This window comes from Galeopterus variegatus, unplaced genomic scaffold (assembly GCF_000696425.1).
Source record: "Galeopterus variegatus unplaced genomic scaffold, G_variegatus-3.0.2 Scaffold4632, whole genome shotgun sequence".
Classification (NCBI taxonomy): domain Eukaryota; kingdom Metazoa; phylum Chordata; class Mammalia; order Dermoptera; family Cynocephalidae; genus Galeopterus; species Galeopterus variegatus.
Genome location: NW_007730743.1, coordinates 148,830 through 160,154, shown reverse-complemented (window position 1 = coordinate 160,154; position 11,325 = coordinate 148,830). Strand labels below are relative to the sequence as shown.

Here is an 11,325-nt window from a genome sequence, read left to right as displayed (position 1 = left end):
CCGGGGCCGACCGGGGGCGGGGCTGGGGGCGGGGCCGGGAGTCCCACTGAGCCCACCCCCGGCCCCGCAGGAGCGACCCCCCCACGCTCAACGCCTTCATCATGGACAAGTCGCTTCTGGACTACGAGGTCTCCATCGACGCCGACTGCAAGCTGCTGACCGTGGGCAAGCCCTTCGCCATCGAGGGTGAGGGCGCCGGGGCCTCCAGGACCCTCGGCGGACCGGTGCATCCTGGGGGCAGTGGGGAGCCACAGAGGGTTCAAGGCGGGCAGCGGCGAGGTCCTACGCGTGTGGGCGGTTCCTCTGGGGCTGCACCGCACCCTAGCCCTACCTGGCCCCGGTTTCCCCCAGGCTACGGCATCGGACTGCCCCAGAACTCACCGCTCACCTCCAACCTGTCCGAGTTTATAAGCCGCTACAAGTCCTCGGGCTTCATCGACCTACTGCACGACAAGTGGTACAAGATGGTGCCTTGCGGGAAGCGGGTCTTCGCGGTTACAGAGGTGGGGCAGGGCCCGGGACACAGGGTGGGGGTAGGCATGGGGGGCCCTGGGCCTTTCTGGGGTGGCCAACCCCCAGCTCCTTTCCAAGACGCACCTCATGTCTGCTTTTGCACACTCCTATTCGTCCTACGAAACCCCACTTCCAGTGTCCCCTCCCCCATAAAACCTGTTTTAGTCATGGAGTTCTTGCCTAGCAACCCCACTCCACAGCCCCAGATCCCTCTTTCTGTTCTGACCTGTCTCCCCCAGCCCAGAGCTCCCCAGGGTCTGCCGTCAGGTGACCATAAGGGGCTCCTGCCATGTCCTGCCTCAGACCCTCCAGATGGGCATCTACCACTTCTCGGGACTCTTCGTGCTGCTCTGCCTGGGCCTGGGCAGCGCCCTGCTCAGCTCACTGGGCGAGCACGTCTTCTACCACCTGGTGCTGCCGTGCATCCGCAGGGGCAGCAAGCTGCAGTACTGGCTGCACACCAGCCAGGTGGGGCGCCGCAACGCTGGGTGGGTGGACGGGCAGGGATGGCCTCCTGCCACCCGGACCCTGCCGCCATCGGGGCCTCTGTAATCTTAGAAAATCCACCGTGCCCTCAACACGGAGCTGCCAGAGGGACAGGAGGAGAGGATGGAGCCAGAGCTGAGGTAAGAGGTGGCCCACCTCACCCGGCACCTGGCCCTATGGCTGGTTTCTGGGGATTGTTCTCCACCCCACTAGCTCCAACATCTGCCTGAAGTCAGCTACGGGATACAGGAGGAGCTGCTTCACACACCTCAGTTCCTTTCTGAGGGTCCCCAGCCTACCCACCCCAGCCTGACAATTCAGTTCATACTTCGGTTCTGTGGTGTGGTGCCTGGTGGCCAACCTCCTCAACTCCCGACAACAGAGCAGGGTGCAGCTGCCCTGGGGGTCACTGCCCAGCCCTGTTCCCTGTCTCCAGTGGCCCCCAGGAGCAGCAGCAGCAGGACACGCCAGTGGCCCCCGAGAGCCCGGGGAGCTGGAAACAGGTGCGTCAGGCTGTGGGCAAGGAGCGCCATGTACGTTTCCTGCTGGAGCCTGCTGTGGCTGCCTCACTGGACATGGAGGTGGGGGCTGGGCCACCGGAGGGCCCCCTCTGGCTGGGCTCCAATGGCCGGCCGCCCACCGTGATGCCCTCGGGTGCCCCGCAACCTGGCGAGCTGGAGGAGCTGGAGCAACACATCGAAGGCGTGCGGGAGCGGCTGCGTCAGGCCCTTGTGCGGCGCGGAGAGCTCCTGGCCCAGCTCGGGGATGGCGCCCTCGACCGGCCGTTACGCCTGCTCCGGGCCATGGAGGCCCCCAGAGAAGCCCCATGCACAGCCGACTGAGCCTCTGCCTCCTGCTCGAGCTGTCACAGCCCTTTCCCGTCCCCAGGAGTAAAGAATGCAGCCAAGGATCCTCCCACCACCCACACAGACAGGCTGGTTGCTGTCAACAGTTTATTCCATTTACACAAACACAATATTAAAGGGAACGGAATGCGCGCCCCTCTGCGTTCTTCGCCGAGTGTCGGGTCTGCTGCCAGCCCACTCCCACCCTGAGCAGGGCTGGATCCCCGCTCCTGGGCACTGCAAATGTTGCTGGCGCCTTAACCCCATGTGCCTGTACCCTTACGGGACCCCCAAGCCTGGTGCGCACGTGGGGAGGGGGCCGGGACTGTGGAAAAGGCACTGCACGTGGAGCACCAGGCAGAGCCGGGCCGCCAGCTGAGCAGCAGTGATGGCACGGGGGTGTGCCAGCCCTGCCTGTCCTGTCCTCTCTGCCACGTATTCGCCTTGCTCAGAGACCACTCTGCTGGTACCCTGCTCTCTGTGGGACGGTTCACTTGAGATCATTTACCAAGCCCCTTCCAGAACCTTCTATGAAGCCCCGTCTCTTCTCCTTGCTGGTCACCACAAACACATCTTGACAGTAGGGACAGGCCTTAGGCCAGGACCCACAGTTGGGGGAGAGAAACCCTCCTTCCGGGCAAACCCAAGGAAACCTGGAAGCCAACCAAAGCAGGCTGGGCGGTCCCAGAGAATGGGGAAGGCCCTAGTGCTCCCACCAGGGACAGCCTCCCCCACCTCACCGGCTTCAGCAGGGTCATGCCCAGCCACCCAGGGACAGAGGTGGCCCAGCTGCTGGTGGCGGCTCAGGACCCAACTTCTGAGGGTGCATCCACTGGGGCCGTGGACGCTGGGATGGGCCCGGTCACTGCAGCCACTGAGGGGGCTGTGTCAGGCTCCAAGTTGTTCTGGGGGACACTGTCCTGGGGGGCGTGGGGGAGGCCTCCGTTGGGGCTCAGGGAGCCAACAGGCCGCCGCTCTAGGAGGGAGGCACTGAGGCCGGACAGGAACGAGGCGTCCGTGATGATGGCAGCTGTCTCTGCGGTGAGCGCCTGCGGGCGGCCGCCCTCCCCCCGCCGCGGGACACTCACCGATGAAGACGAAGATCTGGTGGTGCGAGTAACGCAGCAGCATGGACACGCTCAGCGTCTGCAAGGCAGCAGCGGGCAGCGCCGTGTGAGGCAGGCGAGGCCCGGCCGCCCTGGCCGCTCCAGCCGCCCCAGCCCACCTGCGGCACTCACGAAGATGACCATGATGACGAAGGCCGCCAGGTACGACGTGCGCGCCATCCACATGCTGACAAAGCGGTAGTGCTCGCCGGACACCACGTTGCGCAGGAAGCCTGCAGAGGGCTGCGGTGAGCAGAGCCCGCAGAGCCCGCAGAGCCCGCAGAGCCCGGCCGCCCCGCCCCACCCCGAGCAGGCCCCACCCTTGTTCTCCTCGTTCTCGGCCAGGCCCTTCACGCTGGACATGAGGATGTCGTCGTAGCCCAAGAACTCGTCCAGCAGCAGGCGGCTGAAGCGGTCTCCGAAGCACTGGTCCCGTGTCGGGTCTGCGGGCAGGCGGGTCAGGCCGGCCACGGACGGGGATGAAGTGCCTGGTCCGGACCCCCCTCCCTGGACTCCCACTGGCAGGCCCCCGTCTCCCCAGGCCTTGAGAAACCCACCACTGACCGAGGCACTGGGAGCCTTCCTGCAGCCAGGACAGCCTGCAGGGACCCCGAGGGTGGAGGGCAAAGGCCTGGCACGACCAGACAGGTCGAACTCACCCAGGGTGACCACCATGACCGGGATGCTGAGGCGCTGCCGCGTGGCCTGCGACAACCGCAGGAAACCATACTCCAGCGAGTACTCCACGATGTACTCGTCCTGCGGCCACACTGCGGAGACGCGGCAGGACAGAGTGGGGTCTGGTCAGCCCCTGCACTGCGCCCACCACCCACTCTGTGTGCACGGGGGCAGGTGTCCACAGCAGGGATACCCTAGGCCAGCTGGTGGGGAAGACCACAACGCGGGGACACATTGGACAGTGCCCGCCAGAGCGAGAACCCAGCCTGCCCCTCTGCCCCAGCCAGAAGCCCCAGCCCACCCACCAACTTCAACAGTCCTGGCTTTCTGGAGAGATCAACTGCTGCCTTGCCCTGTGGGAGGCTCTCAGGAGTGAAGCAGGGAGGGTGGGGGGCTGCCTGGCCGGGAGTGGGGGAAGCAGAGCCCCAGGCACCACAGCTCGGACTTCTTGGCTCAGGGCAGATGGGGCAGGGGCAGATTCCTTCAGCATAGCCTGTCAGAATGTGTAAGTTTGATCCCCCCAAGACATTTTTCACAAAAGGGGGTCCCAGAGAGGATGAGCCAGTTACCAGGGGCCCTGACACATGGGGAAAGTGAGGCACAGAGGTTCCCTCATTTGTCCAGGACAAGCAGCCAAGTGGGGCTCACATTTAATGCCCCTTTCTCCTTGGCTACACTGACCTGGCTGTTTTTATTCTGAGCAGGGACCTGCTGAGATGACTCCCCATGCCTCGGACGTGGCCACACAGCACATACCTTTGCTGGGTGTCTCGGGGAAGGGAAACTCCTGACTGTCGTTCAAGGCCTCAGCACTGCCTGGCGGCTTTAACACCTTGGGCTCAATGTCCAGCTCAAACTGCAGGCAACCAGGGCCAGAGTGTCAGCCAGCCCAGCACTAGGTCCCACCAGAGAATGTGTCCCTGGAGGTCCCTCCCTCCTGCCAACTAGAGGGTGCTGTGACTGTGATCCCTACCCTCCACCAGGATGCCCATCACTTCTCGGGCTGGAGGGCCGCTGACCCACCAAACACCAGGGCCAGGACCAACCTCCTGCACCTCAGGCCTCAGCTGGGACCCCCAGCCTAACACCAGGTCCACCCTGGTATGTGGCCATCTCCAGGTGAGGGTCTGAGCCCTGAAGCCAGAGACAGGAGTGGGGAACAGTTGGTGCTGGACCCATGGTGGCCTCGGGGAGCAGAGTCAGCAGGATCAGGGCTGGTGGGCTGGCAGCCAGCACCAATGCCCCCACTGCTCCTGGCCCTGACTGACGCCCAGCATGTGACACTGGCCAGAGCCCGTCTTCTTCTCGGGGCCCCTAACAGTTAAAGCACAGAGGTTTCCCACCAGACTGGCCCCTGCCAGTGCCTGATGCCGCCTGCATGCTGCCAGTGATGGGCACTCACCAGCCCTGCGGGCAGCTGTGCCCTCTCACAGCCGATAGGCGACCTCTTCAGCGTCCCAGGACTAGGCCAATCCCCTGCACACAACAGCTGGGACACCCCGAGGACTCAGTCTGCCCAGCATAAGTTCTCTGCAGCCCTCTCCCAGCTCTCTGCCCTTCAGGGGACCTGGGACCCAGCCTCCAACAAGGAGAAAGGCCAAGACTCTGGCTCTGGAGCCCCCAGGCCACCAAAAGGCCACACCAGCTGGAGCAGGCAGGGGCAGACTTGCCTGTGTGCCAGGCCCAGCAGATTGCTCCCTCAGCCATGTGCATTTATTGAGCATCCCCTGCATGCTGATGTGCACAGGCCTCTGGCCTGGCTCACCTTGATGGAGCTGTTCCCAAACATCTCCATGGTCAGCTCCTCCTCCTCCTCGTCCTCGAGCTCCAGGCCACCGCCTGGCTCCACGGCCAGGCCAGGGAAGTTGCCACGGGCGCTGCCGTCACAGAACTGCAGAAAGACTGGCGCACGGCTGGAGTTATGCTGCACCTCCACACGCAAGATGCCCTCGCGCGGCCACGTGTCGCGCACGTGCTCCAGGCAGTTGATGGGCGAACGGGAGAAAACGATGTGGATGTAGGCCAGGACAAAGAGCACGAACAGAGCCTGGGGGTGGGCAGCCTGCAGTCAGCAGGGAGCACCCAAGACCCCACAGCCCACAGCGCCCGAAGGCTGACCAGGATAGCGAGACCTGAGCTTGCTCAGGAGAAGGGAGCCCCGCTGGGGGTGGGCAGCCTGCAGTCAGCAGGGAGCACCCAAGACCCCACAGCCCACAGCGCCCGAGGGCTGACCAGGATAGCGAGACCTGAGCTTGCTCAGGAGAAGGGAGCCCCGGACCCGTCCCACACTGACAACCCCTGATCAACCCCCCATCTGGGGAGAGACTGGGCTGGGCTCAGGCCCACCAAGCAGAACACACCAGCACCACTGACCAACTGTCCCCATCCTGCAAGGGCCAGCCCAGGTGCTGCTACTGGGTATGCTGTCCACATGAGGCCACCATGGCCACCCCACGGACTGTCCAGCTGTTTCCTGCCTCATATTCTGCTGTGCCCTCAGAACTCCCCTGATCTCACCAGCTAAAAATAGCCTCCCTTGCCCAGCTAGGCACCTTCTGCCCTCCTCCTGGGCCTGGCAGGGCCAGCTGCAGCTGCTGAGGACATAGCTAGCTCTGTGGGCTGGGCCAGTGTGTTCTCCTCCGAGGCACAGCGCCCTCACCTATGAAGTGGGACGACAGCAGTCCTCACTGAATGCTTCTGCCCCCAGGGGATGTTTGGCCATGTCTGGGGACATTTGTAGTTTTCACAATTGTGGGCTGCTACTGACATGGAGGGGGTGGAGGCCAGGGACGCTGCTGAGTACCTGCAGTGCCCAGGAGGCCCCCCCCCAGAGGACGAGCTGGCCCTGACATCCACAGTGCCAAGGGGTAGACCCTGCCCTAGCAGGCAGAAGGCAGGTCGCGGAGTGGGCCCTTCTGCAGGGAGCTCTTTCCTGTCTGCTGAGCTGGCCTCTCAGGGCAGCCTCCCAGCCCAGATGCCATGTTCTTGGCATCACCCCCGGCCATCTGCAGAGCCCAGCAAGAATCATGTCCACCTGCTGTCCCGCTCTATGCAAAGGGCCCACCCAGGAATGATGGGCGCCAGGAAGCCAAGTGAGGCTCAGCCAAAGACTGGGGGTGTTATGTCATCCAGGCAGACATACCAATGACCCCTCCTATGCACACACTCCCACACTGAACCCTCAGACCGTCCGGGAAGAGCTGGTGAGACTCCAAAACCACAGCCCAGAGAGACCTGAATCACAAAGACGCCAGAGCACAAAGCTCCTCCCAGACCTGCCAACAGACTTAGGGATGTGGTGAGCCACCTGTGGCCACACAGCCAGGAGCAGGACCTCCAGGACCTCCGTCCCCCCGACATCCACTGCCACCTCCCCTCTGGAGCCCTCCGCAGACTGGGCAAAGAGCTGCGTCAGCAGAGCACCCACCCCCTCCTGGCCTGGCCACATGGCTTTGACCGGAGGGAGATGCAGAGCCTGCAGATGCGAGAGGCTCCAAGTCTGGGCATGCTGCTGAGGTCCTGCATCCAGCCCCAGCACAGACTCCTCAGCCGTGTTAGCAGCAAAATTGCCTTCTCTCGGGCCAGTTTGAATGGAATTCCGTCCCTTGCAGTCAGAAGTGCCACAGATGGGTGGAGGTTAGCGCACCACTAAGATTTAAGCAGACACAGGCAAAAGCAACACCCCCTCCCCGCAGGCATTCAGGTTCCAGCAGATAGACAGATGCTGCAGCTTAAAAGGGGGGGCGGGGGGCGGGGCAGGGAAAACACACGAGGAGGGAGCAGGGCCCTCTGCTGGGGAGGAGCAGGCAGTGAGGACAGCCAGCCCCCGCCCCAACATGGCATCTGGGATGGCAGCTGTGAAGGCAGGATGTGGTCAGAGGGGCTGACCCCAGTCCTTCTGCTCAGGCCTCCCAGGCAAGAGGGGCCAGCCAGGCCCATGATGGGTGCCTAAGGGCCATGCCCTACTCTCCAGGCCTGAATGTGCACAGGGTGCTGTGCCTGGGACACTGACTGCTTCCAGGCCAGAGGACAGCACTGGACGACATGCTGAGATGTTATAAAAAGTGCTGACACACAGCATGTCCTGAGGTCAGGGCTGCTGCTTCCCACTGACGCCCGCGTCTGCCGCCAGCCCTCGTTTACAGATGAGGAAACCGAAGCACAGAGGTCCAAGCCAGGAGGGGCGGGGCCGGAGCAGTCCTGGGCTGACCACGAACAAACTGGTGACCCTGCAAGAGCAAGCAGCTCTCAGGGACGTGCTGTACACACATCCTGCCACAGCCAGCACAGGTGTGAGTGACCTGTCCTGCGCAGACAGGGGAAGTGACAAGAGGGGGCTGGCATCTATACACGAATATGTGTGGACTAGGCTGAGTGGCCTCCAAGGCCCCCCAACGCTGACCCAGACTTCACCCCGGTGCCCTCTCTGGCACCCCTCACAGTAGCCCCGCACGACTGGGCACTCCCCAACTGAGCTGGGGGGGGCCAGGAGTTTCTGCCCCATGTGACAAGGCCAGTCCCCATCTGGGGTCTGGGCCTTAGTTCCCCCACCAGAGCAACAGGCAGGTAACATCCAGACCAGTGCAGCCACATCCCCCACCCCAGGTTCCCACAGGGCAGCAGTTGTTTCCCTCAGCCCCACCGCCACCCAGGCAGGCTGGTCCAGGTCCTGAGCAGCACTCCCCACAGGAGTCTCAATTGGAAACACTACCATGGACCCCTGGCCACCCGTGCCCCACATTCTGACCCAGGCACTCCACACAACCAGGGTGGTCCAGTCCCTAGCCCCTGTGACGCGTCTCCGACCCTGAGCTCCCTGGACAGCACGCCCAGGCCGCTCCTGCTGCCCGGATACCGCACCCCTTCACCGCTGGCTGCTGCTCCCCTCCTGGAGACCCTGCCCTGCCTAGCCACAGATCTCACACCATGCCTGGGTCGGCCCACACATCACTGTCCCAGAGCCCAGCCCGAGGTGGTCACTGAGTGAGTGTTCAGAGACACTTGGCTCACCTGAAGTTGTGTTACTGCCACCTCCTCCAGGAAGCATCCTTTGATGCCCCCAGCTGGAGCTCCCCAGAGACCAGGAGGGCCGGGAGCAGCCTGGTCCATCTCTGGGTGTCTGAGTGATCAATGGACAAGACTGTGGGGCCACACCTTCCTCCCCAGCAAGGGCAGAGAGCCCTTCAGGCCCAGCTAGGAAAACCTTCAGGAGGGTCCCACAAGTCCTCTCCTTCATCCTCACAATGACCACATGAGGGGCCGCTTACTCCCACTCACCAGAGGGGAGGACACTTGCCCATGTCTAGAGGCTCCGTGTGTCAGGGCACCCTTGACCCTGTGGGCATCACTTGGTGGCTGCCAAGGTCAGTCAGCCAGGGCCAACAGTCCCATCCAATGGACTCGGGCACCTGGTGCCCGATGCTCCAGGACCATGTCCACCGTTGTGGCCTCAGTGCCATGAAAATCTACATGGGTGGATGCTAAGGCCAGCAGGGTTGTCTTTTGAGGGCCCCTTGAACATGGGCCTGGCCACCACCTCTCTCCCCACAACCTGCACTGCATGGCATTTCCTGAACAACCCAAGGCACAGGTGGTCTGGCTGGCTGGAGGATGGAGCTTAGCTGCAAGGGATCACAGGAAGAACAATCTTGAAGGGAGCCTGCCAGGGGAAGACCCGATCTCTGCAGTGAGAGCACTAGAAGCTGGTGGGCAGGAAGCAAGAGCAGAGCTCTCCGGAACTTAAAGTAGCCTCAGAAATTGGCTGGTCCCAGCCCGCACTTTGCAGACAGAGAAAAATAAAAAGGCAGCAGGCTCTGATTCCGTGCCACCAGGGTTTGGGATTCACAGTAAACAGATCTCCTGGCTCTGCCACAGAGATCACGTGGCCCAGCACCCCCAGTTGAGAGTGGAAGGATTCTGGGGGATTGAGAGCCTCCCCAGCACCCCCACCTTCTGGGGTTCTCATTCGGCAGTGGGCAGGTTACCCTCAGCAGCAACCCTGTCCCATCCATACACCTATGTGAGTAGCACCTGCTGGAGATGGAGCGAGTCTACTGGTCTGGCCCAAACACCCAATCCCTTCCCAAATCGAGAAGTGGTGAGACCAGATCCGCGGCTACCAGAACCGCATCACAGGAGGCTGGCCTCTGTGGGTGGCCCTGGTCATGCACATGGGGTGCACGCCTGCAATGACAAGTGCCCAAGAACACAGAGGCTCCTTCCTGGATCCAGGCCACTCTCAGTGTCCCCAGGAAAACAGTTTTCACCGTTTGTGAACAAGTGTTTGTCCACAATTTCAGGCCATCTGTGGACTCCAGAGAACCCAATAAAGGATCCCTGATTCAGGAAGCTCCCACCTCCCTGCTCAGGTGCCTCCTGAGATTACCACAGGGGGCCACAGGGAGAGAGAAGGTGGGAAGGACAACGGGTCCATCTCACCTTCCCAGGGATGGGAGGTTATGGGGGGCTGTGGCAGGAGCTCAAGCCTGGGGTCCCTCAAAGCTGTGGCAGGGCCAGGACCCCAGGCTCGAGCTCCTTCCATCGAACTCAAAAGAGCAGCCGGCCCTGATCAACCTTTGGACTTGCCACAACCTCAACAGCCTCATCCACCAGCATCAGCTCCCTTTCTGCAGACCCAGAATCAAAAGCCCATTTGGCGAGGTCAGTATCCCTCAGCCAGGGCGCGACCGTGCTGTGATGCAAAACGAAAACAGCCATTCCTCCACTTCCTCGGCACCCAGGCAGCCCAGTGACCCTGCCAGTTCCTTTCCTGAGGGGCCGCAGCTGCTGCAAGAACGTCGCACATCCCAAGCAAGACTCCTCCTGAGAGCGACCCAGATGACGGCTCTCCTGCCTGAACTGCCCTCACGGTGACACCTCTGCAAGCCGGGAAGGCAGTCGGCGTTGGCAATGACTCTGCCGCTAACCCCAGCGTGATGACTTCAGCTAAGTTACATTCTCCCGTGAGTCTCCGAGGAGGGAGAGGCGGGTGGGGGCAGGAGGAAGGGCTCAAGGAGGGGGAAGTCACTACTAGGAGGAAAAGAGGGAGTGGGGAGTGGACTTACAGTGCAGGGGGGCGGGGGCTGGGACGGGCCAGGATGGGTGGGGAGGGGCCCTCCGGGCTGAGGATCCCGGGCGGCAAAGTCAGGGGTCAAAGGGCGGGAGGGGAACGAGGGCCGGGCTCCCCTGGCGGAGGTGGAGGACCCAGGCGACGAGGCGGCCGGGGAAGGGGTGGGGCCTGGAGGGAGCAGGAGTGAGGCTTCCGGAGTCGGGACCAGGGTCTACTAATAGGGTGGAAGTCCCAGGGCAGGACAAGGTCCACAGACTGAGTCAGCGGGCGCAGGCATCGGGGGCGGGTGCCTAATCAATCGGGCCGGGTCTAGGCGTCCGGGGGGAAGGGTGTCGGAGGAAAGGGTGGAGCTCGAGGTTCCCAGCGGGGTCAGGGGTTGTGGTCGGAGATCACAGCCCGGGGGGGGGCCAGATCCGGCCGCCGGGGCCAAGGGTAGGGGGTCGGGGCCGCGGTCACCTTGAGCAGCACGAAGAACTCGAAGAGCCGGCGGAAGGCGGGCGGGAAGAGCCGCGAGTAGGTGACAGCCATCTTGAAGAAGAGCGCGTGGAAGAGCCGGTCGCGCACATTGATGAGGGGGTTCGGGTTGAGGTTCGGGGTGCGAGGCCCGCGCGCGGGGGCCGCGCCGCCG

The 11,325-nt window shown here is 63.0% G+C and overlaps 2 protein-coding genes across 2 annotated transcripts in view; one reads left to right on the top strand and one right to left on the bottom strand.

Moving 5' to 3' along the window:
* GRIN3B (glutamate receptor, ionotropic, N-methyl-D-aspartate 3B) overlaps window positions 1–2,039 on the top strand; it is a 10,580-nt gene extending 8,541 nt beyond the window's left edge. The window contains exons 6-10 of the mRNA XM_008588022.1: window positions 71–186; window positions 352–503; window positions 817–981; window positions 1,072–1,139; window positions 1,436–2,039. Coding sequence (XP_008586244.1) covers window positions 71–186; window positions 352–503; window positions 817–981; window positions 1,072–1,139; window positions 1,436–1,841 — 907 coding nt within the window. The 3' untranslated portion in view covers window positions 1,842–2,039. The remainder of the gene's footprint in view (window positions 1–70; window positions 187–351; window positions 504–816; window positions 982–1,071; window positions 1,140–1,435) is intronic.
* The window catches only part of TMEM259 (transmembrane protein 259), a 10,305-nt gene continuing 920 nt past the window's right edge, over window positions 1,941–11,325 (bottom strand). The window contains exons 2-9 of the mRNA XM_008588021.1: window positions 11,154–11,325; window positions 5,394–5,675; window positions 4,385–4,484; window positions 3,610–3,720; window positions 3,271–3,393; window positions 3,083–3,183; window positions 2,912–2,990; window positions 1,941–2,880 (exon numbers count right to left, since the gene is read on the bottom strand). Of these exons, the coding sequence (XP_008586243.1) occupies window positions 2,648–2,880; window positions 2,912–2,990; window positions 3,083–3,183; window positions 3,271–3,393; window positions 3,610–3,720; window positions 4,385–4,484; window positions 5,394–5,675; window positions 11,154–11,325 (1,201 nt within the window). The 3' untranslated portion in view covers window positions 1,941–2,647. The remainder of the gene's footprint in view (window positions 2,881–2,911; window positions 2,991–3,082; window positions 3,184–3,270; window positions 3,394–3,609; window positions 3,721–4,384; window positions 4,485–5,393; window positions 5,676–11,153) is intronic.